Source organism: Kwoniella dejecticola, chromosome 10 (assembly GCF_000512565.2).
Source record: "Kwoniella dejecticola CBS 10117 chromosome 10, complete sequence".
Lineage (NCBI taxonomy): Eukaryota > Fungi > Basidiomycota > Tremellomycetes > Tremellales > Cryptococcaceae > Kwoniella > Kwoniella dejecticola.
The window spans coordinates 881,980-905,703 of record NC_089310.1 but is presented as its reverse complement, the minus strand read 5'-3'; the positions used below and the strand labels follow the sequence as shown (position 1 = coordinate 905,703).

Genomic DNA, 23,724 nt, shown 5'->3' with positions numbered 1-23,724 from the left:
CACAAACAGCATCCACAACCCTCATATGGACAGGGCACGCAACACGAAACAAGCATCGTGCATTGACTGATGCATTTACTCTCACCCGGACTCATGTGACCCTCTACCTCTTCTCTCCTTGACCTCCAATCCCGATTTTCCTCACTCCCCTGCACAAAGAAAGCTTGTTTGACCGATCGTCGCTGTCCCTTGTCCCTCGTCCTCGTGCGTCGTAGGCATAGCGCCCAAATTAGGCAACGATCAATAACCGCCACTCAAGAAGAGATCAGGTGGATTGTCCATGTCGCACGAGGCAAAGCCAGCACCGAATGAACCGGAACAGGTCTTTTGACGACACATCACGCAGGATGATGCGCCTCTTCGTCCTTCGTCCCGCTCCGAGCGATCGATTTCATCAAGCCTGAACAGCTTTGACCGCTTGCGTGAATCAGACACGATCGCCTAGAACTCGGTCATTCCAGCTTGACTCGGGGCCACGCTCGAAGTATCGTCCTCCTGATCACCGTTTAATCCTCCCTTATATCCATACGCATACATCGACGCAGACGCAGCTTCACTGATGAAACTACCTCTTCTCTTCCCCATACCCATTCCAAGTCCCAATCCTGGAGCTTGATATTGTTGAGTCTGGTTCTGCGCGTCACCTAATCTATCGAATTGCGAATAGCCAATCCCGCCTAGCCCCACATTAGACTTCGCATTCCCATTCCCATTGCCGCTGCCGTTACCGTTAGAAGGGGTGATCAGACCGAAATCAGTAGGTTGTTGAGAGATGACTGAAGATGCGTATCCGGTATATGTCTTCGGTTTCGATCCTCCGCCGCCCGGGAACAAGGGGAAGGCGGAATTGGTTATAGCTTGCGAAACGACTGATTGGGCGTCTGAGGGTACGAAAGACATGGAGTTGTGCGTTCGATAGTATGAAGGATCGAATCGGCCCGCTGCGGGACCGGGTACCCTGCCTGCGTCTAAGCACATTCATATATCATGTTAGCTGATCGATCTTGAGTCTGGAAGAAGAGAGAGTCTACTCACTCTTGTCGAGGTATTCGTGCGCTGGACTTTCACGTCTCTTGAAGGGATCCATAGCAGCTGCCAATGATTTCTTGGGTCGAGAAAACTGGATCATGGACGGTTGAAGGTTGCTCAAGGGCCCTTCTACGAAGCATGATTTCTCCTTGTAGTGGGTGAGCAAGTATAACCATAGTGGGTGCTGAATTGGTGCAAAGATAATCAGCTGCAATTCGTTTTGAAATGTGGGAAAGCAAAACTCACCTTGCTTAACACCTTTGGATTACCTAAGATGACAGTTCCGTATTTAGCTCTAGTGAGAGCCACATTCAAACGTCTGGGATCGTTCAAGAAACCTATTCCCTGATGTTCATTCGATCTGACACAACTGAGAATAATATAATCTTTCTCTCTGCCCTGGAACGCATCTACCGACGCAACTTCCACTTCCTTGTACAAGTCTTTCTTGAGTGCACCGTGAAGCTGCATATACGATGCAACATAGGATCGCTGACCTTCGTAGGGTGTGATGACTCCAATCTGGGAAGGGAGTACCCCAGATTTGAAGAATTTCGTGACCATCTTTTCCACATTCGAAGCTTCTGTCCTGTTCAAGAAGGATGTTCCGCTGGAAGAGATTTCCTCTGTGCCTAAGTTCTGATGGAAGAACATAGGGGTATCGCTGACGGGCCAAGGGAAGTCGACGTTCTTTCGAAGTCTCTCCGGAGCGGTGACACCATTTTGCAGAGTACCTTCATAGAACATGTTGGAGGGGAATTCCGACAAGCAGGGGTGCATTCGGTACTGGACTTGTAATCTGATAGGTCGGTTGCCCAGGATTACCAGTCTTTCGAATAGAGATTGAGATAGACCAGCTCGAGCGGCTTTCTTGTTCATGATTACCGGACCTAATTGCTGATGATCCCCAACCAAAACAGCCTGTTTGCATCCCATTACAAGCGGAATCATACATTCTGGATGCAGCATCTCAAGTGTCAGCCACGTTTTCGCCGATTCCACATTAGGCCGCGAGCTCACCTGGTTCAGCCGATTGAGTGGCCTCGTCAATCAAGACAGTCCTGAACTTGAACTTGGCCAATCTAGGATCTCCAGCACCGACACAAGTGGTACAGATAACATCGGCAGCATTCAGGATATCCTTCTCACAAGCTCTGACCAAGCTCTTGTATTTCCTCTCATCACTTTGACTCAATTCCCCTTGATCGTTTCTCAGCTGAATGAGTTTTTGAAGTTCTGGATGAGTGTCGGCGTTTGCCACTTGACTATGCAGGGAGAGGAAAGCGACGTCTGAACCGAGAGCTTCCCTTGATTTGGCGGCTACTCGAACAACTTTCAAGCCGGTCTGATGGATCTTTGCACAAAGATGATCGACAGCAACATTCGATGGTGCACAAACGAGGACTTGACCGGGGTTCATTTTGGCTAAGTGATAGACGATCGAAGCGGATGTGACGGTTTTACCAGTACCTGGAGGACCTTGAATTAGACTCAGTGGCTTCTGGAGAACCGCTTTGACGGCGGCCATCTGTGAGTGATTGAGTTCCGGAAGGTTGGGCGCTGAGAATCGCTTAGGCATCTGGGTACGTAGAACTTGCGGTTCCAGCTCGTGTCCAAGAAGTTTATGATACTACAATGATCTCGCACGTTTAGCTGCTGAGTATTCCCTACTTAGCCCGAGACTCACGATATATCCGCTGACACTCTTCTCATCGATAGCAAAAGTCTTCATAGCAGCTTGCATCCTATCGAAACTGGTAGCCTTCCAAACGAAGTCGACCGAGAAGCCATGTGTGCAGTCCGAGGGTACGCCATCGTTTCGTCTCAGCTCCAAACAAATCTCATCGGAGACATCTGCAGAACACACGCATCAGCTATTTGGAAACCGATTGATCGAAGCAAAGGGACAGGCAGGAAAATACCCACTGTTAGGGATCTTGATAACGCTTCCGATGCCTTCCCATCCTTCGCTACTACCGCCCCCTCCCCAGCTTTTAGAATTGAAGGATTGCATACCCTTTATAGCGCCTGACGTGGTGCCGACGAACTTCAACCGCAGTTCGTCTCCCACTGCGAGTCGAACTTCTCCCGATTCTAGTTTGGGCATGCAGAACCATGCTAATCTCTTCTGGTTTAAACCCATATCCCATCGGATATTGATATCGTTCTCGGTTTGCGACTCTTTCATTCGCTTATCGTAGTCTGCTTCTATCTTGACTAACGGTCCAAAGATGTTTTGATATTGGTATGCATCTTCGTACCTGGTCAATAACGTTCAGCTGGAACTCCGGTCATCGAGAGAAAGGACGACATTACAGCTGGACTCACCTGAGTAAGATAGGTTGCATCTCCTCTTCGCCCGATTGCGCTTCGGCATCCTCCAATCTAGCTTCGGGATTATCTCTCCACAATTCCTCCAATTTCGATATTTGAGCCAAAGCTATTTGTCTTGCTCGGAGCTGTTCAGCCTCGGAGGGAACCTTGACTAACCAAGAGAGGAATTGTCGATCATCGATGATAGCTGACCATTGGGATGTGTCCCAATTGATGTCTCTTGAATTGGTTAGGGCGGCACAGGGTTGTCTAGACATTGCAAAACGCAACAATGAGTCAGCATGTAAACAAATGGGGCTACCTGATGTGAAAAGTCGAATGACTCACCGACAAAGAAGTACCACAACAGTGTCACTTTTAGCGGGAATAAACCCTAACATAAACACGTTCTTACTACCACAATTATAGCCTATCACACATTGTAAGCTGTCTACTCTGGAATCAAGCCAGATTTCTTGAGCTTACATTCTGGCACAGTATCTCCTAGGGCACTTTCCTTGTGCAAAACAACTTCCTTGTGTTTCGCTTTCACCAAGTGATTGACTATGTGCGACGCCGAAGTATTTCCCCGAGAATTGCAGAACCACTTGTTACAATGTAGGCACTGTGGGATGATGAGACATCATAATGTCAGCTAGTCCTTCTGACTTATAAAGCAGATCTCGGCACTCGCTCACCTTGACTACACATTGTGGATTGTGTATCCCGCAGTATCTATTCAGGACAAGGACGACTACAATCAGCTCCGAGCCTTCATTCTGTCTAATCCATCTCCCAAAGAGTCAAAGAGGTAGGTCATATTCGACTCACGCGCAAGCGTGTTCGACTCCGACACCCAACATCTCTCTTTCCCGCTCATCAAACTCATCTTCACCGTACCTCCCTTGCCCTTGCCCTTGTCCTTGTCCTTGTCCATGTACCGAGAGAGCTAGATCGTTGAATTGGGAAGTAAGATCCCCATTGATAGTTGACGGAGCCTGATTACCGTTGATCACCGAGTTGGGCACGGCAGAATAAAGCGAAGTCAAATCATCGTCTTGTGGGCCGTACTACATACATCGCAGCACAAGAGTTGTCACCAGAAAATGAGTCAGCGCTAACTCTCGCCTTCGCCTTTGAGAGTAATTCAAGGTCGTATCCGGAGCCGAAGACAGAGGAGTGGCAATTCGATGGAAGATGATCGGATGGCGCACTCACCTGCGAAGCACCCTCGAAATTCGAGAATTCCATCCTGCACCTAACTTCGACCCAGTCCTCTTTCGTTTCGTTAAGTATTCAGCAGTGGATCCACGAGATGTACTCTTCGATGTGACACAACTCGTCTCGCAGAAGAGGAAGTGTAAGATTATGAAACGCAATCAAAGAATTTCCTTTGAGCGCGATGGATGACATACATACAAAAGTGAGAATGGTATGTGGCGATCTCCGCTATCGTCTTCATTCTCCTCATGGCACAGGAATTACATTGGCTATCAACTACAAGTGTTACAAAATGTACAACTATGCTGGCTTATCCTTGTTTATTGCCTATTTATTTGGATGTTCCTGTTTTTGTGTATGTTGGCTTGATGATTGATGGTTGATGATTGATGATTGATGAATGCGATATGATTGTGTTTTCTATAATGGTTGATAGTACAAAGTACAATGACGGTGCTGTCCTCAGCGATTCAACTTTACTCGTACATACAAATCATGCGAAAGCCACCGAATCACAGCATGTTGACTCTCGTCCTGACCTGATAACATGTCCTTTGTCGGATCCCGTGTCCTAAAGCGATCAATCACTTCGCAGTACTATACTCCTTCTTCATCCTTTCCCTCCTAATTTCCCATTTCCGCCTCTCTTCCTCTTCTTCATCCATCAGGCCCAGAACAAGTTCTTGCGGGGTATCATCTTCGATCGCCTTGTTATACTCTTCTTCCCATCCCAGCCCCCACTCCTCATCTTCTTCACTCGGCTCCGTATTCGACGAACTCGTTGTAGTGGTAGGTAAAACTTCTGAGAGCGGTGAATCATTCGAAGAAGAAAGTGACGGGTGGCTCAACGAGATCGAATCTGAATCTTCAAAACTTAATCCTAATCCCGTTGATTCCTCCTTCTGATTCTTGCGATGTTTCGATCGTGAATGTTGAGCTCTGACATACTCCCTCTTGACCCTTTCCATCCCCTCACCTATACCCGACGTGACCGATCGGATCGGGATCCTCGTGGGCGTCCATCTAGAATGAGGTGTACCATTGGGTAATCCTGGTAATTGCGTTATGGGAGTTTCCTCCATAATGGAATGTAATGCTGAGAGCAGAGGTTCATCAAACGGTTTGATATGTTCTGGGACAGGCGAGAAAGCTTTGACTTCTTCTCTGAATTGGAATTTATGTTGTCGAGCTTCGAGATCGAGTATGGACAGCGGTGAATATTCGTCAATTGGTATGACAGAGAAGAACTCGACTTGACGGGATAGGTAGATAGACGAGGGTAGAATCGAAGGACTGATATGATGTGTGCGGATCTCGGCGTGTGCTAGACTCCTATAATTCCGATTGATTAGCGACTGTTTAAATTCACGAGGGCACGTCTACTACTCACTTGCTGCGCGGAGCCCGCTGAGGAGCATCACGAGGACGCGGAATTTCAGGCAAGGCATCTAAAAGCACTCGGTCATTCGACGGTTCAGGCAAGCTCCAAGCAGCTCTAACAACGGCTTCCGTAGATAAGTCGGAACCGTCACCAAAGGCTCTGGTCTTCATCATTTCAGTCAATGCACTGCCTCTTCGTTGTCTCGGATGTCCCTCGTCATCCGCGGATTTCTTATGTTCCACTGGGCTGGCCGATACACGAGCGAGTTCGAGGGTGTTGGCCGACGCTCGGTAGATAGGAATATCTTGACAGAAAGTGGTGTTCCTCGTAGGATGACGGCGATGAGACGAGAACATGAAGAGAGCATGTTCGGCTGACCGAGCCAAATTATCAGGTGAAGACGCATTCCCTGTGTCAGAAGCCATTCGACGGGGACGTAGTCTGGCTATCGGCAATGTTGTCGTTGACAATGGTTGTAGCTGAGAGGCGTTGATGATTTGTGCTGTAGCGTGTGTGGACGCCGAAGGCAACCCTCCTGAAGGATTGATAGGGAATACATCTGTACGGTCATAAGCGTCAACAATGTCTGTCCGAAGGGAAGATATGACTCACGGACTGTGCCCTTCCCAGTTCCGACACCGATCCACCTGCCATTCCTGTCCCACATGACTTCCCTGACATCTGCCGGAGTATGCCCTCTTTTGAGCTCGTACGGATGCCAGACCTGACCTGTGACATCGCTCCGGATGTCGGCTTTGTCGAGGCCAGCGGGATGTACTTCCAAAATGTGCAAAGACCGTCCATCACTCGGTGCAGCGAATATTTGCGTCCCGTCAGGTGAGAAGGCTAAAGAGACTACGGGATGAGAGCGATTATTCGACGATCTTCTAGGTTGATTGGGCAGAAGAGGGTCAATGGGCAAAGAGGACGACGATGGCGGTAAGCGAAAATGTGCTACGGTCTCAATGTAGCTTTCGATAGGTATTGAATGTTCATCTGCGGAGGTCTCGGGTCTACGCTGGGAGGACGAGTGAGACCTATTGACCTTCCGGGTTCTGGATCGTGCGGTGCGTTTGGGGTGAAGATCAACTATCTTTATCCATTCGCCACCAGACTTGGTCGGATATGATGTCGACGCAGCTGATAAGGGTCTCTCCTCCAATATGCTCGATTCCTCAAGACTCCTACTTTCGGCTTCTACATCATCGACTTCCTCATCCACCATAATACCGCTGGAATCGGAAGGAGCACTTTTAGCTAGTCGAGTATTTCGTGCTCGATTTGCGGCCCTAGCACCCATTTTTAGACCAGCCCAAACACCTCTAGCTACACCGCCTCCAATCCCGACAGCAGAAGAAAGGATAGCTGCCTGAGCATCGTTGTTCGCGCTTGATAAGGGGCGTTGCCTCTCAGACGAGGATGGACGGGAAGCGGGCGGCCGGAGAGTGGAAGAAGTGATGATAGTGCCAAGACCGTCTGGACCGGGTGCGCGAGGAGCTTCAGAGGTAGCGAAGGCTAAAAGCCGGTTCGAGAGAGCGATCACTGGAAGGCCTGTATGAGGGTGCACAGCGGATCCCATGATCGGTGAACAAGGAAGAGGGGTGAAGGTGATTGAGTCGAATAGGTGGATCGCGGATACCGGATCCGAAACGCTCTTCGCAGTAGCATTAGCTCAAGACTGCAAAACATCGGTGACTATGAGAACACAATTTGAACTCACAATGGCTATGGTCTTGGGAGTGGAATGTAGTTTGGCTAAGTTACCAGGCCCAAGCTCAATTCTCTGTATGGCTGATCCAGTGTTTAAGTCGATGACGACCAGTCCTAGCCATCCTTTCGCTGATTGCTTTGTAGATGGGCTCAGTACTACCGCAGCCACCAAAAGTCCTCCCTGCTCTGATCTGCTCTCCAGCAATGTCATACTCAAGATCTGCTCCACACCCCTAAAATCGTTTGACGTATCCACTATTCCATCAATGCTAGTCCGCTTCACATTCTTACTGTACTTGATCGAGGGTAGCGAGACAACCTCTTCAGGAGCTGGAAACGTTTCAGGAATATGAGGATCATCTGGTATAACACTGTTGTAGAATGCAAATACTTGCAGCGCATGAGTTCGGGATGTGACGAGCAACAATGGTCTATTGCCAGAGATCAGCTGATCAGTAGATTACGATAACATTGGCTTGACAGCGGATGCTCACCTCTTGCCCTTCCCGTCCCCTATATCGCCTTCCTGCCAAATGCTCTTTACCTCATCAGATTTGCTCGGTACGTTGCCTCCCGTGGTTGCTGCGCTGCTAGGTACCTTGGTCGGAGAGGCAGGCAAGAAACCCTTAAGCGACGTCATGCCAGCCAAAGAAGGCAGATGGGACATGATAGGACTAAGAATTGATGAGGCGGCATCCCTACGAGCCTCAAATAGTCAGCAAGGCTAGATCCTCTCGTCGATGCGAACACGAGCGGAAGACGGTTTTGTAACTCACCCCAAGTCTATCGCTACGAGCAGATAATGTTCGATATCAGCAAGTACGGTCAACGCTGAACGGAGTGTATATACTTACGGATGCCCTCTCTTCGCTGAGTCCGCCTTCCACTACCCCTACCATCGTCGGAAATATGTCGGTGTCGGTTGATGTCGACATTTCCCGACGTAGGCATGGGGTATGTTCAAAGAGGCGAATATTGGTTGGTGGTAGTTTGACTAGCAAACTGGACTTCGTGTAGGAGCTGTATGTATCGGGAAGGCGGTGAGTGGTCGAGGTGATGTCGGAAACGCACACATGTATGGTCGGGCCAGTGATAAGCAAGATAGATGGTTTTGGTAAGCAGGGTCAATCGGGTAACGATTACGAAGGCATGAAAGGTAAGATGATCAATAATGTCAGCTGTCGGTCTTTCCCAGTCTGAATATCCGAGTGCATCGGTACTCACGCGTTATCGTCAATTATGTATAAAGGAGGGAATGACAAGGACGAGAGTAATGGTGATGGGTGTCCTTATATCGTTGCGACGGCTGAATGGCTAAGTATCCTCCGCTTGGTCCTCTATGAAGATGGGTGGCAAAGTAAAGACAAATGACGACGCGTGAATACAATCCGGTTCCGAACGTGCGTGTGTATGTGTATTCCCCGTTCCCTGAGAAGCGGACGGTATGATAGTTGGTGTAAGGGCGAGCTTGATGAGTGGTATCTCTGTTTGATAGCACTGCTTGAACAGATAGATGGGGTGATAGCGACGATGTCCTGGTAATGTCAGTGTGGTCGTGATCACAATAACAACGCGGTATTGGTATAACATTACTGGATACGGTCCGGTGACGAACAAGTCCTCTCTCCCCTTGTCTGCTACGGTGAGATCGAGTCAATTAACCGTTACTATGACGGAATCATTACATAATACATCTCTCGATTACCTTATCAGTCAGAAAATGGGGGAATTAATTGACGTCGCTGTGGGCACGTGGGGCTGCAACGGGAACTTTTGGTGGCATGCGCAAGAGTGGCATGTCTAAACATCTAAACGTTTCATCAAGGGTATGAAGCAGAGCGAATGATGCGCACAGACCATCATGTCCGTGGTCCGTGTGTATGTCACTTGTTTATCGCCAAAGTTCAAAGTCAAGGGGATAAATCGAGATGGGATGAAAATGTCTTTCCGTGTTTTTCTTCTTCTAACGTTTGTGCTTTTTCCGCCTCATACACCATCTATCTACCTGGTGACGCTTGCTAAATTATCGAGGAGTGTTAGCAAGGTGTCTTTCTTTCTTCCTCTGATGTCTTGACCAAAAAGCGCATTCGATCATACAGCTCGACTCGCTATCGGTATTCCCAGCCTCTGTGGCTTGGTTCTCGCATCTGGCCAACACCCGTTCTTACGATCATCCCTGGCTTACGAGTCTTATCGAACTACGATTCTGTGTCCAGACATTGGTGAAGAACAGGCAACACTCAAACATCATTCAGTGGTAATTAATGTCGAGTAAAGCTTTTTGGAGTACAGGAAAGGGCTTTCTTGTGAGCTGACGAGATCGATCGTGTATCTCGTCAGCCTCTTGAATTCTCTTGATCCTTCCCACCGTACTAGCCTGCAAAGATCCGATCATCGCATCGAAAATGGACCAACTCCCATCAGATCCAGTAGAGTTCATCGACTGCACTCAGACAAATGAGCCGATCAAGAGACCATCAACCTCGACACAGCTGCGAAGTCTCAAAAGACAAGCCTCCATCTTGGATCTACCCTTTTTCCATTCTCCCCCTCGGACTATCCTTCCTACTCCTCCGCCGTCCCCTCCGCCCAAAGCGACTGTGGCGCCTTTCCCTCTCACCGACTCTGACTATGCCTTAGCGGATGGAATTGACGATGAGCTTATAAGGACACTCGCCAAGGGAAGGAAAGAGATGAGACGGGAAGAGCGCAGGGCTGCTAAGAGGCGCAGGAAGAGAGTGGACGGTAGAGCTGAGACGTTAAAAAGGCTCTATGAGAGCCCATCTAAAATCGAAGTGCATGTGCTTGAGGACGAAGACGACGATGAAGGCGACGAGGAGGCAGACTTCGATCATGTAAGTCCTATCATTCTGTCTCGTCCTCCTCGTCAGCTGACCTACTTGACTTTTTGCACCACAGAATCCGAATTCGCCTAGAAGATGCCCATCGACTGGTGTCACGACAAGCGAAGATACACTCAGCGATTCAGTAACGGATGCGATAGCAAGCAGTGATTTATCGGAAGAGGTGAAAGACCTATTGGTAGAAGTACAACAGACTTCCACTCCGTCCGGCGAAACGAATGCTTCGAATGGGGATGAATTGTATGAACCTCTCCCGGCGACATCATTCTCCACTGCCCAAGCACAATTAGACAAATTGAACGAGACATTAGACGGCGCTGGGACAATAACGTCCGACGAACCCGACATCATCACCAGCGACGCAATCTCAGATTCCGCCAACGATGATGTGGCCACCGACAGTATCAGCCACAATCAGCACCCAAACGATGTGCCAATAGAGTGGATATCGTCTCTCGAGTCCTCTACTTCCGCCGGCACTCCGAAACACAATTCAACAAGTAGTACAGACACAGATCATGACTCCACCATAACCCCCGCTTCTCCGGCTCCGGGCGGACATCAAGATGCTCCGTTATCGAGCTTGAGTAAACACGTAAAAACGGAGATGATCGAATCCTTCACAGCTTTGAGTCAAGCCACTCCGACAGGTATGCAAGATGTCCGTGGCATGAACTCAAATGCACCACCAACACCAGCATCACAGGTCATTTTCAGATCGACCAAGGGACTGCCGTATCGAAATACCGAACACACCACACAATTGACAACGCCGCTGGATATGATCTAAGATCGAGAGCCTGCTACTCAGAGTTATCTTCCTACGCCTTCGCCTTCACCTACCAAGCCCGGAAGCAATCCGACTTTCCAGGGCGTGATGATACCTGGTTCAGTCCTTGGGTTCGGTGTGTGCTTGTAGAGGGTGGAGCGTAAAGCGTAGAGGGTAGAGGGTAGAGGGTAGAGGGTAGAGGGTAGAGGGTAGAGGGTAGAGGGTAGAACTGGAATTTCAAGGCAAAAGGAGGAGTTAGTCGGTGAGATTTCCGGAGATTAGCTACGATCAGTAACTTAAAGTTCATTAGGAGATTTGATACGGGTCTGAGACTGGCCAGCATAATTGATAGAATCACACAGTGCATAGGTGATTGAACGATCTTGTATTACATGCAATCCTGTATATGTCTATGCAACAGGTGACCTGGCTCAATTCTAGTGGTGAATGCATCGATAAAGATGATCGATGAGTATGTGCGATGAGGTTTTGCATGTTAATACGAAAGATACTTGCGATATACTTCATGAATATTTTTCATCGCCAGCCCGATCAAACCCTTCGATGCGATCTCATGCCTGACGCCGCTCTATAGATACGGCACCCTCCTGCTCGCTGGTCCGGCATTTTTCGGACCTCTTGGTTGGTTACAGTGGACATAATATTTGAGTGTGAATCGTTGTGTTGATCACGAGGATTAAGGCTGACCAATTAAAAATCGTCTGCTATGGACAACTTGACCTGTTCTCCAGGCTTGAAAGGTGGTAGACCTGAATCACCGTAGGAGATCAGCGATTTCGTTCCACACGTTCCACATAGCGGAAAACATGTTAAGACGATCGATGAGGATGATCATGATCACAATCACGAACAGCGACTACTCACCTAAATAAGGACAACTCGAGCACCTAAACGCATCTCCGAGATAACAACTCCCGCAACTCGAGGTCTTCTTCGCCTCTGCCCTTTTCTCCGTCGGCCAAACACCTTCTACGCCGTCCGTCGCATTCTTCAGGATATCCGGTATATCGTCGTCCCCTTCTAGGAAAAACGATTTCTGCGCCTCTCTGATAGCTTGAGAAGTCTGTTGTTCTTCCTGTTCCTCCAACTCTTTCAAACCGCACGTACAGTCTTTACAGGCTCTTCTGCGCTTGACCTTCTTCCCATCGCTCTCGGGGAACACACAATCGGGCCTCTGTTTGTCCTCTGGAGTCAAGAGACTTTTCCCGCCGTCCTCGAGTAGTGGGGAGTCAAGCGCCCATAAGGCGGCTTTACGGGCTTTGTCGCCTGATCTCTTGAGTGTCAGTGGTCTAGCTGCGGTCGAGGTCGAAGTCGAGGTTGAGGTTGAGCCCAAGGAGAATGGTGCGGAAGCTGCTGCGGAAGATGGGACTGGAACAGAAGGAGCGGAAGGAGACGTATAGGCGATGATGCTTGATGATGGAGTAGGAAGTAAAGGAGTGAATGATTGGGAAGCGAGAGCGGAGTGTAAAGTTCCCAAATCCGACTCAGAGTGCGTCGATGGTAAGTGGATGAAGAGCTGGGTAGAGGGTGGTATGCTCGATAAGAGGGGAGAGGGGAGAGGTAGAGGTAAGATCAAGTGGAGTGTAAGTGGTGGAGAAGGAAGTGTCGTAGCTGAGAAATGCGATGTATCAGTACACCATCTCCATGATAGTCAATTTGGCAAATGAGGCTCCACAGTTCGACAAGCGGAATTGCACTTACCATTGTCCAATATACGGTCCACCATCTCTCCTTGCACATTCCCACCTTGGTTCTTCAGGTCAGTCAAGATGACTTGATACTCCTCGATCCGCTCCATTGACCCCACAACCACTTGCGCCGAGGTGTTGGAGGACGAGCCGGTGGCAAATCCGTTGATGACTGTCATGTTGCTGCTTCTTATGTCCGGATGATCCCTATCGAAACAAAGTGAAAAGTCTCTTTGATGTATTCTTTGAGTCAGGCTATGAGGTAGGAAGATAGGGAGGAATGCTTGAGACAAGGCGAATCGGATTATGTAGTATGTAATTTTGTGTATGGAGCATCAAATGAGTGAGTGATTTGTAAGTGGAGGACTGGTTAATATGAAAAAGCTGACTCACTCACTATACCCTCAATTGGGTTCGCCAGTTTACCTCTACGGTGGGGGATCCTCAGAACGGGTTAATTACGTAAGAGAGAACTCAGATCCGCCAAGTGGCATGCATTCCTGGTATGCAGTCGTGAGAAAGTGGGCATCTCACTCCCTCATAGCTCGTGGATTCAGGTAGGGAAACATAGCATGATCTCGCCAGTCTCGCTAGTTCACAGCAGTAGTAAGTACTTAACCGAGATTCAATCCCATAGGACAGGATAATGAAAGGGACGCAGATGTCTGTCTAATCAGATAAGAAAGCGCGATCGCGTCTTGCACATCATATCGAATCAGACCAGATCAGATCCACGTCAACTTGGATTCCGACGTGATTTGTGATTCGTGATTCGCAAATTGGGGTGATTTCCCATCACATCTCCCATGCATGCACACATACTTACATACAATCACTGAACGCCTTCTCGGTTAGGACTGAATAAGCAGTACTCAGGATCTCGTACTTCCTAGTCTGATCCGTAACCTTCCGAGAGACGTACGATGGTACGATACTTCGATCCATCGTACCGTGCTCATTATCATAGCTGCTGCGATCAACATTGATGAGTCTTTGCATGACGATGAGCGCAATCTGATTCGGTCCAGTGAGAGGAGCCATCACTTGATAATTATGCACCAGGTTGTCGTACGTCATACATACCATGCATGTGGATGGGGGAATCCCGAGATGCCGCATGCATGGTTGCGATGCAAAAATGTGCTCCGGTAAATAGAAGGGCATCCAAAATCCAAAGTCGCTGTCTGCCAAACCCGCTCGCTTGTTGCAGAACACGGAACCAAAATCAAATTTGATTATTCTGAAAGCTTCATTTGCAGTATATAAGGAATATTTGCGTTTATACATTGGCCGCGTAGCATCGCCATTACGCTCTCGCCTGGGGCGAACCAAGCCTCACCAGAAACTGCCCGGGCGCGCGGTCAACTCCCTCTGGAGACAATCTTTTTGCTTCCAACTTGGGCATGGCATCGCCATCTTGTGCTTGCATTCACGTCCTCCCCGTCCAAGTCGACACGACGACTGATAAAGTACACGTAGTAAGTAAAACGCCATCGTGCACAAATCAACAATTGGAAGTCGTCCTTTTTGTGTTTGTGTTCTTTTTTGGTGATTCGGTCCGAGAATTCACCTCGGGAACACTCGCGGGGAACTTTTCGCATCAGCCGCACCCAAAAGCACCAACACAATTTGAGCTCCTCCGGATTCTCGGTGCAAATTACGTTATTGTTATTTGTTACACGTCCTACCACAACAAGGGCAAGTCGGCAGTTTCCCAGGACCACGAGTGGGGAAATGCAAAGTAATCCAGGTTTCAGCTCCTAAATTGTATTTGACAGAGGCGAGTCTCGGGGTCATGGATTTATCGAATCCGGGGGATTTCGCGGTAATTTACCAGAATGGATGATCGTTGGAGCATGAGATCACCTCTTTTAGTCCCTTTTAGCTTGCTCCTCGGCGGATGATTCCGAGAGCATGAAAGGGAATATTTTATTGAGCACCTCATACTGACGACATGCATTTATAAGAAACCTGGAATATTCTGAACTCCTCTCGCCCACTTTTGTGACCCCAAACCAAGACCGAAGAAAGCATAGCAAAGCGAAACGATTTTATCCCAGTTTAGTTTGAATTGCAATTCTACTTACATTGCGAGTACCATCAACCAGATCAACTACAAATCCTTCTTCCGACGATCAAGAGCACATCACACGCATTCATCAGTCGGCTTAACACCCATACATAACACTTTTGCCCGACATTATTTACCGTCGTCAACGCAAATCGAATCAGATCAGTCCAGACTATACACAATGATCTCCCTCGCTCGACCTATAAATTTCCCAACCTCTTCGAGACCATCATTCGGCAGACATTCCTCTGAAACACCCTCCCCAGCTTCGTCGCCGAAATCTTCATCCCTTGAACTCGGCTCATCACCACAACAGCATCCTTGTCCGCATCTGAGCCAGTTCGTCCAGTCGCTGGTGAAAGCTTATAGGGGTCAAGATAGTTCACCGCAACCGAAACGTTAGACATAGCGGTCGAACATGGATCTTACCTGATCCACCACACACTACACACTACCCTCAACACGCTACACATCATACATCACTCAAGCATCCGACCGACACTCATATTCACACCATGTAAATAACCGTTGTATGTATTCGACTTTCGAGCGACACCAATTTTCCCATCACCTTACTCATTGTAAACGATCCGAATCACCTATAATCACTTTCTCCGCTCTCACACTACATGACCACTTCGACTGATACCATTCCCCTGACTTTGCCACCCGCCGATCCGTCCAAGACTACTTTTGAGGTACTTGCTAACGAGAAGACACGCAAGGTGGAAATGGATTGAACGGCGGAGCACCTTCGGGATGACTAGTCGAAGAGGCGTTGATGCTCACTATACTGTATATACCAATAACCTCTTGTACATACCATAATACTCTTTGTATATACCAAACCATACCGAACCACCATCGACCGAAATATGCATATGTCAAGCAGAACACAGCACGTCCAATGCACACAGTACCATGCAGAAGTCGGGTTGTCATCAGATTTCGTTGTCATACGCCATTCAAAGTCGGCCAAGGCCGGGGCTCAACTAAATCGTTGCGTCAGGGTACGAAGATTGATCGCCCGTCTTACCGTTGTTTTCCGTTGTTTTCGTTGTTCTCGTTCGCGTTAGTGTGTGAAGTGTTTTGTTCGCTCAACAAGGTACAATCCATACAAACTTACTAACATGCTGCGTGTGTAGTGTATGATTGATGATTATTCTGCGTTAATGTCATGTTATGTTACTGATGCGTATCGCTGATCGCATTCTGACTGGTGCTTAAGGCAAGAACAAGCAGAACACAGGAATCAAGCCAACGGCATTGCCTGTGCATGGTGAGCACAGCAGGTGATACGAGCATGTACGCGTGTGTACCAGTGGATCTGTGCGCTAATTCAATGATCAAAAGTATGGTATGGTTGAATTTACGTTGACGTTGATGCCCGATCAAATGCACACTGACTTACACAGGAAAAAAGAAGCTAAGATACCTCGTGACCCCCTTTTTGTTTTGCGTTGTCAAGGCGAGGCGAGTCGAGAGGTTGATACCTCATGGGAAGCTAAGGCGAAATGATCCTTGTTGGATTTTGTGTCCAGACCACGAGCAAAAGTTGACCTTGCGACCGGCGGCAAGGCTAATGTCGTCATGAATTATCTGACACAACGATTCCAGATCTCTCTCATCATGCGCAGAGAGGGTAGAGAGCAGAACAGTGGAACGATATGCATACCGCTTTGGGGCACCGAGCTAGACATCACATTGCTGTAACTGATGCACGTCCCCAATACCTCTACCAAAGCTAAAATTTTTACTTTTTGCTTAGTCTGGAATGCTGACTGTGACGACGAGCACAACGAGATCCCATCATCAAGGAAGCAAGAAAAAGAAAATCTTCCTAATTCTTGACTGAAGACACGTCACTGGGCTGTGCTTTTCGCAACCTTCTACCAACAATAAAGTAGTGGCCACCTTCTTCATCTTCTTTTTCGCTTCTCTATCTTGTAGGTTATTTCTTATCAGTTCATCCTTTAACGCCTTGGTCAGACCCTTTAAAGGCAAGGCTGGTCGAGATATCCATCATACCATTGATCCCCATCAAGCATCTCATAGACGACAAGGAGCCTTTAAAGGGACTTACTATTGACTGCTTAGCAGAGAAATCCTCCGTATCGTCCGATTTATCATCACCATCACCATCATTCAAAGGCAAAGGTTGCTACCCATCCTTTATCGTAAGTGCATCCACCATAATATCACCCAGACCACCTTCGTCTTCATCTTCTTCACCTTCATCGTCATCAGTACGAGCTGCGATTCACCTTCAGGAAATCGATTGTGAAACGTCTAAATGATTGTGGCCTTTTTGTATCTGTCAGCGTACCATACAGCACCACACACAATAGTACACGACACAACACGACACAACACAGCACACACCCTTAAAGCAACAAACCTCCGCGGCTGTGTCATCTCTCTCCTTATCCACCTTCGTCCACCTTTCTCAACAGAGCAAACGGTCTGCATACACATTTGGATACGTTCATACAGCTAGAAAGGATTTGGGTCGTTCAAGCTAACTATACATACAAAGTTGGTATATCCCATCCAACCATCGTATCTCATCACGACAGGAGACTGACTTTCACCAAAGGTGAGTAAAATTTCGTATGCTATAAATCACCTTTCCAACAAGTTGCGCTGTATCTCTTTCATCTCTCTTCTCTCTACATCAAGCTTCTCGCTGTCATATTCCTTTCAAAAATCCCAAAGCCACTTTGAAGTCTGTCTCTGACCTGAAACTCATTGCCGCAAATAGCGCTCCTTACCTTCTTCGCCTCTCCTGTCCTCGAACAACAAACAGCCCATACCTTGGCCCCTCAGACGCAACCGAAAATCCAGCATCAGCTCAGACGTTCTTCGTAGCGCATATCCTTGCCACGAGAACAGTCTTGAACATATCACTTCTGGGAGTCGATTGCGTAGGCGACCTCTTGGTGACTCAGACACCGATCGTGGCAACGCGTCAAGCCAAAACCTTGTCTCGCTTTTCTCCATGTAAGTCAATGGCTAAATTTTGCGTCCCATCGGACCTATTTCTACTCCAACACCTTCATGTTCAACACACTATCTATTTGAGAAAGCTCTTCATTTACTCGTAGGAGGGATGCGGCATGCCCAAACTTCCCTTTGACCAAATGATGGGTATTATCCGGATCCCTTTGGTTCATCTCATCATATCCTTTGGATTGCCCTTGAATCATAATCATTATCGGCCACCATCATCTATCCCGTTCTGAGTAATTCTATCGTCACCAAAAGGGTATCTCATGCTAACGATGATGTTCAATCCTTGCTCCCACTGCCTCTTTCAACCCCTTGGTCCGAATCGTTTGTCCGTCCCTTCGCATCCCGTACCGCTCTCCCCTTGTAACGATGACCTCTCCATCTCACCATTCCTCTTGTGCGCGATCACTCTCCTTCAACGGAACCCCATTTTACATTACCCCTGGCAATCTAATGAACATCCTTTGTGAATGTAATGTTCACGGTCTCGCTTCATTCCGGTCGACTTCTTTCGTCTGCCAATCAACCTGTGTGGCACTATCTTCCTTTGTCACTCCACAGCCTCAAGTCATTTCCAGCTCTACCGCCTTCTTGGACACATCGCCCAGGAGAGATCTCCGTAAGTGTATGAATCTTTCCTTCCACTCCACTCATGTTCCAAGGGGTTGGACTAGACTGTCAATCCTTTCGTCCGGATTGAGTAGAGCTGACGTCGTCTGTATTTCCTGCCCCATCCATCTATCACGCCACCTCAACGCATCGCCCAATCAATTATCCTTTATAACGGACCACTGGCAACCCCCTTCACTCGACTTCTTCTTCTTCTTTCCAACACCTTTCTTTCTCTTCGTACAAATTTCACTTCGTTTTGTCCTTTCATCCATCCGTCTACGGTACTCCTTGCAGCTCCTATATCAAACTTTACTTGTCACCTCCCCATAGCATCTAACTATCCCCACACCTTCTGCATCTCATCATTCTGCGCATCGCAAAAACTCACAATGGCAACAGTCGTGGACTTCTCTTTCGACACTGCTCGACCACAAACGCATCAAGGCATCATCGCCTCACCCGCAGGATCTCCCAGGATCCCTCGACCTGCTTCCCAAAGCTCCCTCCATATCGCTCCAAGTAGCAACTACTCCCCTGCGACCGGTCATGAGCAGTCTCCTCATCCGATGTCGGCCTATCCGACTCAGGCTTACAGGCCGTATCAGCCTGCTTCGATGTCTGTCTCCAACCAAGCTTTCCTGCAGGGCTCTTATCCGGGTACCGCCTCAGCTGTACCCTTTTACCCATCTACTGCACCAATCTACGAGTCCAGAGGGTCGCAGCCCATGATTCGAACTGTCAGTCATGCTCACCCGATGAACTCAGCGACCGAAGCGACCGTCTCCTCCCGATACTCGTCTTCGCCCCATTCAGCTGTCGAGCACCTCATGGATGGTCCACCAACCGCTTCTGGACAGCAAACCAATCCATACCCAGCTGGTCTGGGTTTGCAGACCCCTTCGTTCAGCTTTCAAAGCTCTGACGATTCCAAAGTTGTCAATCCATCGATCTTTCAGCCTAGCGGAAATTATTCGATGTCACGATCAACATCAGGAGCCAGCGACTTCGGTCCCGAGTCTACGCGATTGGTCACTCCCGCTTTTGAGTACAGACAGGATAGACTTTCCCCTGCTGAACAAGAATTACGAAAAGTATCCGATTCTCTGGGCGATCATTCGGCTTTGAATGGCAGAAAGTTATGGTCGGGATCTTCAGTCTTTACACCATCTTTCGATCTCCAGCCAAATCAGATCCACCTTGCACCTCATGCTCAGCCGGAAAACATCTTCTTTGGCGGTTCGCGAGGTGATCCTTACGGAAATGATCATTTTACCATGTCAGCTGAACGAGGTGGCGAGCAGAAACCGGACTTGTATGCCATGGGCTTCGCTTCTAGCGAAGCTGATACGGAGTATGAAAGGGCAAGACAGTCGCGCATCATGAACAATAAGCAGTTGCTGGAAAACGTCGGCCTTGGTAATCCATCTTCTGTAGGTCATTTTGGAGGGATAATTATGTTCGGAAGGTGATGGCTGACATTTGGAACCAACAGTACTCATTCCGAGCGAGAGATAGCAATGACGCTGGCGGAGGTCGACGTAGGAAGCCGAGTACTCCTTCTAGACGCCTCCGACTTGACGGACCTGGTGAGTATACTAGCGAGACTTTGATTACCTGCGGCGACAATTATAGCTTACTCTATGTTGAAACACAGTGAGAGCTTCACCTAGAATCAGAGAGATGGGGCGAAACATCTCATACGCCAATCTCGAAGATGATCGACATGCTGCCGGTAGTGACGACGAAGATGAGTACGGCTCTGATGCTGGTCAAGATGAAGAAGAGGATTTCAGACCATCGAAGCGATCAAAGGGATCCAAGACTGGCTACAGAGTCAAGTCTGCTGCATACAGCGCTCCAAAGGTGAGCTCATCATCGCTGCCTGAAATGACTACCACTGACACATAGTCTTAGATGATCCAGAAGCAGCCTTTATCCCTTTGGGCGCTCTTACAAGTATATAGGGAAATCCCTTACCAATTCCCTTTGTTCTACTACACACTGAACAATGATCTCACCATCAATTCCGACTCCGTACCACTCATCGGTTCGATCCCATCTACTTGCACACCGATGGAGAAGGCTGAAACTCTCCGAGGCTTCTTTCATCGTGGACGAAGGGTCCTGGCTCAGCTTGATGCTTTCACGTCTCGATGCGACAGAAAGTATGAAGGTCCCGCCGCAAGATGGCCTGAACTCGATTATCATACTCGAATCGCAGTTCGAGATGTGAGGAGAAAGGTGGTGGAGCGATGCGAGAACTACAAATACACCAGAAGAGATATCCTTGACAAGTGAGCTCATCGTCTGTTCGAATCAATGATCTTCGGCTAACAGATGGGTGATAGGTGCATTGGAAAGAATAAATGGCCACCTATTGACGAGGGACTCCTCGAGTGGCGAGCGGGTATGATCAACAATGACCCAGCCGATGACTGGATCAACGTCACCTTGACTTTACCCACTCCGCCTCCACACGAAGCGTATAACCAACAAATGCGATACGGCAACATCGCTTACCCTTCCAGCGCCTTGTCATCAGCCCCGATGTCGGGCAGATCCATCAAGCCTTTCCCCAGTAGATCCCGGGTAGGATCATCGGTACCGCGAACAATGAGTATCAACATGGGCGAGCCCGATGACGTCTACAACAACACTACCAATACGCCTCACACGGGATACCCAATGACCAGTAATGGGCTGTACATCAACCCGCCTCCTCTTACTTCAGGTCATTCACACACGTCCAACATGTACGCTTCGTCAGCAGCACTTCCCCCTCCAGCACCGATGTATGGGGAAGATGAAGTTCCAATGTCAGTACAGATGCCCTCCTCTGCTCCGGTACCGCCCGAAAGTGGTGGCATGGGTATGACGTCCATCCCTTCTTCGACGATCGAGACACAACCTCCTACATGGGCCGAGGTCGAACAAAGGGGAATGAAGAGATCGAGAAGTAATGAAGAGTACGGTACGCCTCAGGTCGAGTCTCAGCTCCACAATGGAAACGAAGAGCAGTATGACGATGGAGCTCAGTCACCTGAGAGCGAAGAATAAGAGGGTTCTGATGAGGATTCTCGGGTTGAAATTCGAAGCAAGTGTTAAAAAATGATGATTTTACCGTGAGATCAATGATCAGACGGCCTGTGTATTATAAGGCCCACAAAAAATTGACAACAACTAGGCCAGAATATATACCCCTTGTTCAACATGTGATACCCCGCTTCCTACCCAGGATTGACCTGACATTGTGGATTATCATCACTTCGCTTTTGATTTGATATTCTCGTTCTTATGTTTTTATTTGGTATACATGTGTGTGTATATATGGACTTTTCCTCATCGATTCGCTGTATATCAATCAGTATAGATGTATAAAATCCTGTAAGATAGCTTAAGTTCGTTTGAAAGGTTGATTGAGTATCTAGTGTCGGTGTTATTTATCTGATTTGAGCCAGTGGGCAAGCAAGATATCGAATGAGGAAATGTAGATAGTAGGAGAAAGAACGAGTTAATACGAGAGAAAATGAATGGTCTGTGTAAATAAGATGCATATATTACGTGATCAGATTATACCGAATCAGCAATATCGAATCGGGTGATGCTTTCGTCGGTAACAATGGTACTGACACTGACAATGACTATGATAACGACAATACATTACATCGACTCCAAACCCCAAACCCCAGAACGAAAAAAGGAAAAGAGGATAGTAATTAGTGATTGATGCGATGTACCATCCCATTCTTGACTCGTCTGCGTTGAGAGAGATACTAACAGCTTCGCCATGTGGGAATACCATCCCTCGACCGACTAAAGTCAAGAGTCCGTACTCGCCGAACGAGATGATTTTGGATTTCAATATTGCCCCCCTTTCCCCGTCCGAACGTCATTGGTTTGACGCAGGCCGTGAATAAAGGGGCGTGTGTGTGGGGGGGGGGGGGTATGGGGGGGATGATCGGGATGAATAGAGAGGGATGAGACTTGGCGATGCAGAAGGTGCAGGTGAAGGTATGGGAGAATCATGTTTGGGTGCTTCACTGCGACACACTGCGCTGGATATAAATTAGTATTGAGCGTGTTTCAGGGTGAGGTAGGGAAAGGAGATGTGGTCTCTTGCGTTGTTACTGATACTGATTTTGACTGTAGGAGAGAACAGAGAATTGTTTAGTAGATGACCTGTGGTCTGACCCCATCTTGGGATCTTTCGATGAACGCTCAGAAGAGGTATGATTGCATACACGGAAGATGAGGCGAGAGAAGAGGGACAAGTCGGAATGGGGCGAGATATAAGGTAGTGAAGGTCGAGATGAGAGGAGAACAGATTGGGGGGGGGGGGGGGGGGGGGGCACGATCGATGTGTAAGTGAAATGAGCGATGAAAGTATGGAAGGAAGTAGAAGACCAAGAAGAGAGAAAGAAAGAAGAAGTTGAATTCAAAATCAGTTGCGCTGCGCTCCTGGCGGTTGGATCGTAAAAGTTTCGAGGGTGTTTACTAGGAAATGCTTGAATTAATCCCGCTCGCCACGTGTACGGGTAACTCAGTCGCTTGGCTTTAAGTGTTAATTCAGGGTAACGTAGATAAGTTAGTGCAAGGGAAGGTCGCTGAATGCTGGCGTCATAGGGTATAAAGTGAATTCAACATCCGAATTTAACCTATTAGACTACGGCATACCTTGACCTGTTGATTACCCTCACACCCTCACACCCTCACACCCTCACACCCTCCTCACCCTCACCCTCAACCACAACCACAACCACAACCTCATCATCATCATCAAATACAGTGTTGCACAATATTGCAAGTGGACTGAGTTACTAACAACTCCAATATCGACAACATCCAGCAATAAAATCTCGAAACACACGGATGACGTCTCGAGGTACCGAATAGACGCTTTGACCTCCCATTCCCAAAACAAGGCAAGCGATTACATCACCAACCCAAGCTGGAAGCAACGCAAAAACAACGAAATATCATTACCTTACCTTACCCGTAAACCTGTTCTATAGTACTGCGGCAACGACTCATCTGCT

The 23,724-nt window shown here is 48.1% G+C and overlaps 6 protein-coding genes across 6 annotated transcripts; 3 read left to right on the top strand and 3 right to left on the bottom strand.

Moving 5' to 3' along the window:
- Positions 1-441: 441 nt before the first annotated feature.
- I303_107865 (uncharacterized protein) lies at positions 442-4,593 on the bottom strand (the record flags this gene model as incomplete). The annotated part of the gene is made up of 13 exons (XM_018411129.1): positions 442-968; positions 1,036-1,213; positions 1,276-1,985; positions 2,050-2,659; positions 2,717-2,883; positions 2,956-3,002; positions 3,063-3,290; positions 3,358-3,612; positions 3,691-3,772; positions 3,829-3,967; positions 4,041-4,077; positions 4,174-4,412; positions 4,561-4,593. 13 exons carry the CDS (start codon positions 4,591-4,593, stop codon positions 442-444), a joined length of 3,252 nt encoding a protein of 1,083 aa, XP_018259797.1.
- Positions 4,594-5,147: 554 nt separating this feature from the next.
- I303_107864 (uncharacterized protein) lies at positions 5,148-8,321 on the bottom strand (the record flags this gene model as incomplete). Its single annotated transcript, XM_018411128.1, has 5 exons — positions 5,148-5,895; positions 5,954-6,503; positions 6,557-7,598; positions 7,665-8,085; positions 8,149-8,321. 5 exons carry the CDS (start codon positions 8,319-8,321, stop codon positions 5,148-5,150), a joined length of 2,934 nt encoding a protein of 977 aa, XP_018259796.1.
- Positions 8,322-10,059: 1,738 nt separating this feature from the next.
- I303_107863 (uncharacterized protein) lies at positions 10,060-11,308 on the top strand (the record flags this gene model as incomplete). Its single annotated transcript, XM_018411127.1, has 2 exons — positions 10,060-10,509; positions 10,574-11,308. The coding sequence occupies 2 exons, from the start codon at positions 10,060-10,062 to the stop codon at positions 11,306-11,308; spliced, it is 1,185 nt and encodes a 394-aa protein (XP_018259795.1).
- Positions 11,309-11,998: 690 nt separating this feature from the next.
- On the bottom strand, positions 11,999-13,175 carry I303_107862 (Fe-S cluster assembly protein DRE2; the record flags this gene model as incomplete). Its single annotated transcript, XM_018411126.1, has 3 exons — positions 11,999-12,057; positions 12,173-12,919; positions 13,010-13,175. The coding sequence occupies 3 exons, from the start codon at positions 13,173-13,175 to the stop codon at positions 11,999-12,001; spliced, it is 972 nt and encodes a 323-aa protein (XP_018259794.1).
- A 2,073-nt stretch (positions 13,176-15,248) lies between these two features.
- I303_107861 (uncharacterized protein) lies at positions 15,249-15,470 on the top strand (the record flags this gene model as incomplete). Its single annotated transcript, XM_065969685.1, has 1 exon — positions 15,249-15,470. The coding sequence occupies one exon, from the start codon at positions 15,249-15,251 to the stop codon at positions 15,468-15,470; it is 222 nt and encodes a 73-aa protein (XP_065825757.1).
- A 3,607-nt stretch (positions 15,471-19,077) lies between these two features.
- On the top strand, positions 19,078-21,745 carry I303_107860 (uncharacterized protein; the record flags this gene model as incomplete). The annotated part of the gene is made up of 5 exons (XM_018411125.1): positions 19,078-20,118; positions 20,181-20,274; positions 20,343-20,551; positions 20,603-20,982; positions 21,037-21,745. The coding sequence occupies 5 exons, from the start codon at positions 19,078-19,080 to the stop codon at positions 21,743-21,745; spliced, it is 2,433 nt and encodes an 810-aa protein (XP_018259793.1).
- Positions 21,746-23,724: the final 1,979 nt, after the last annotated feature.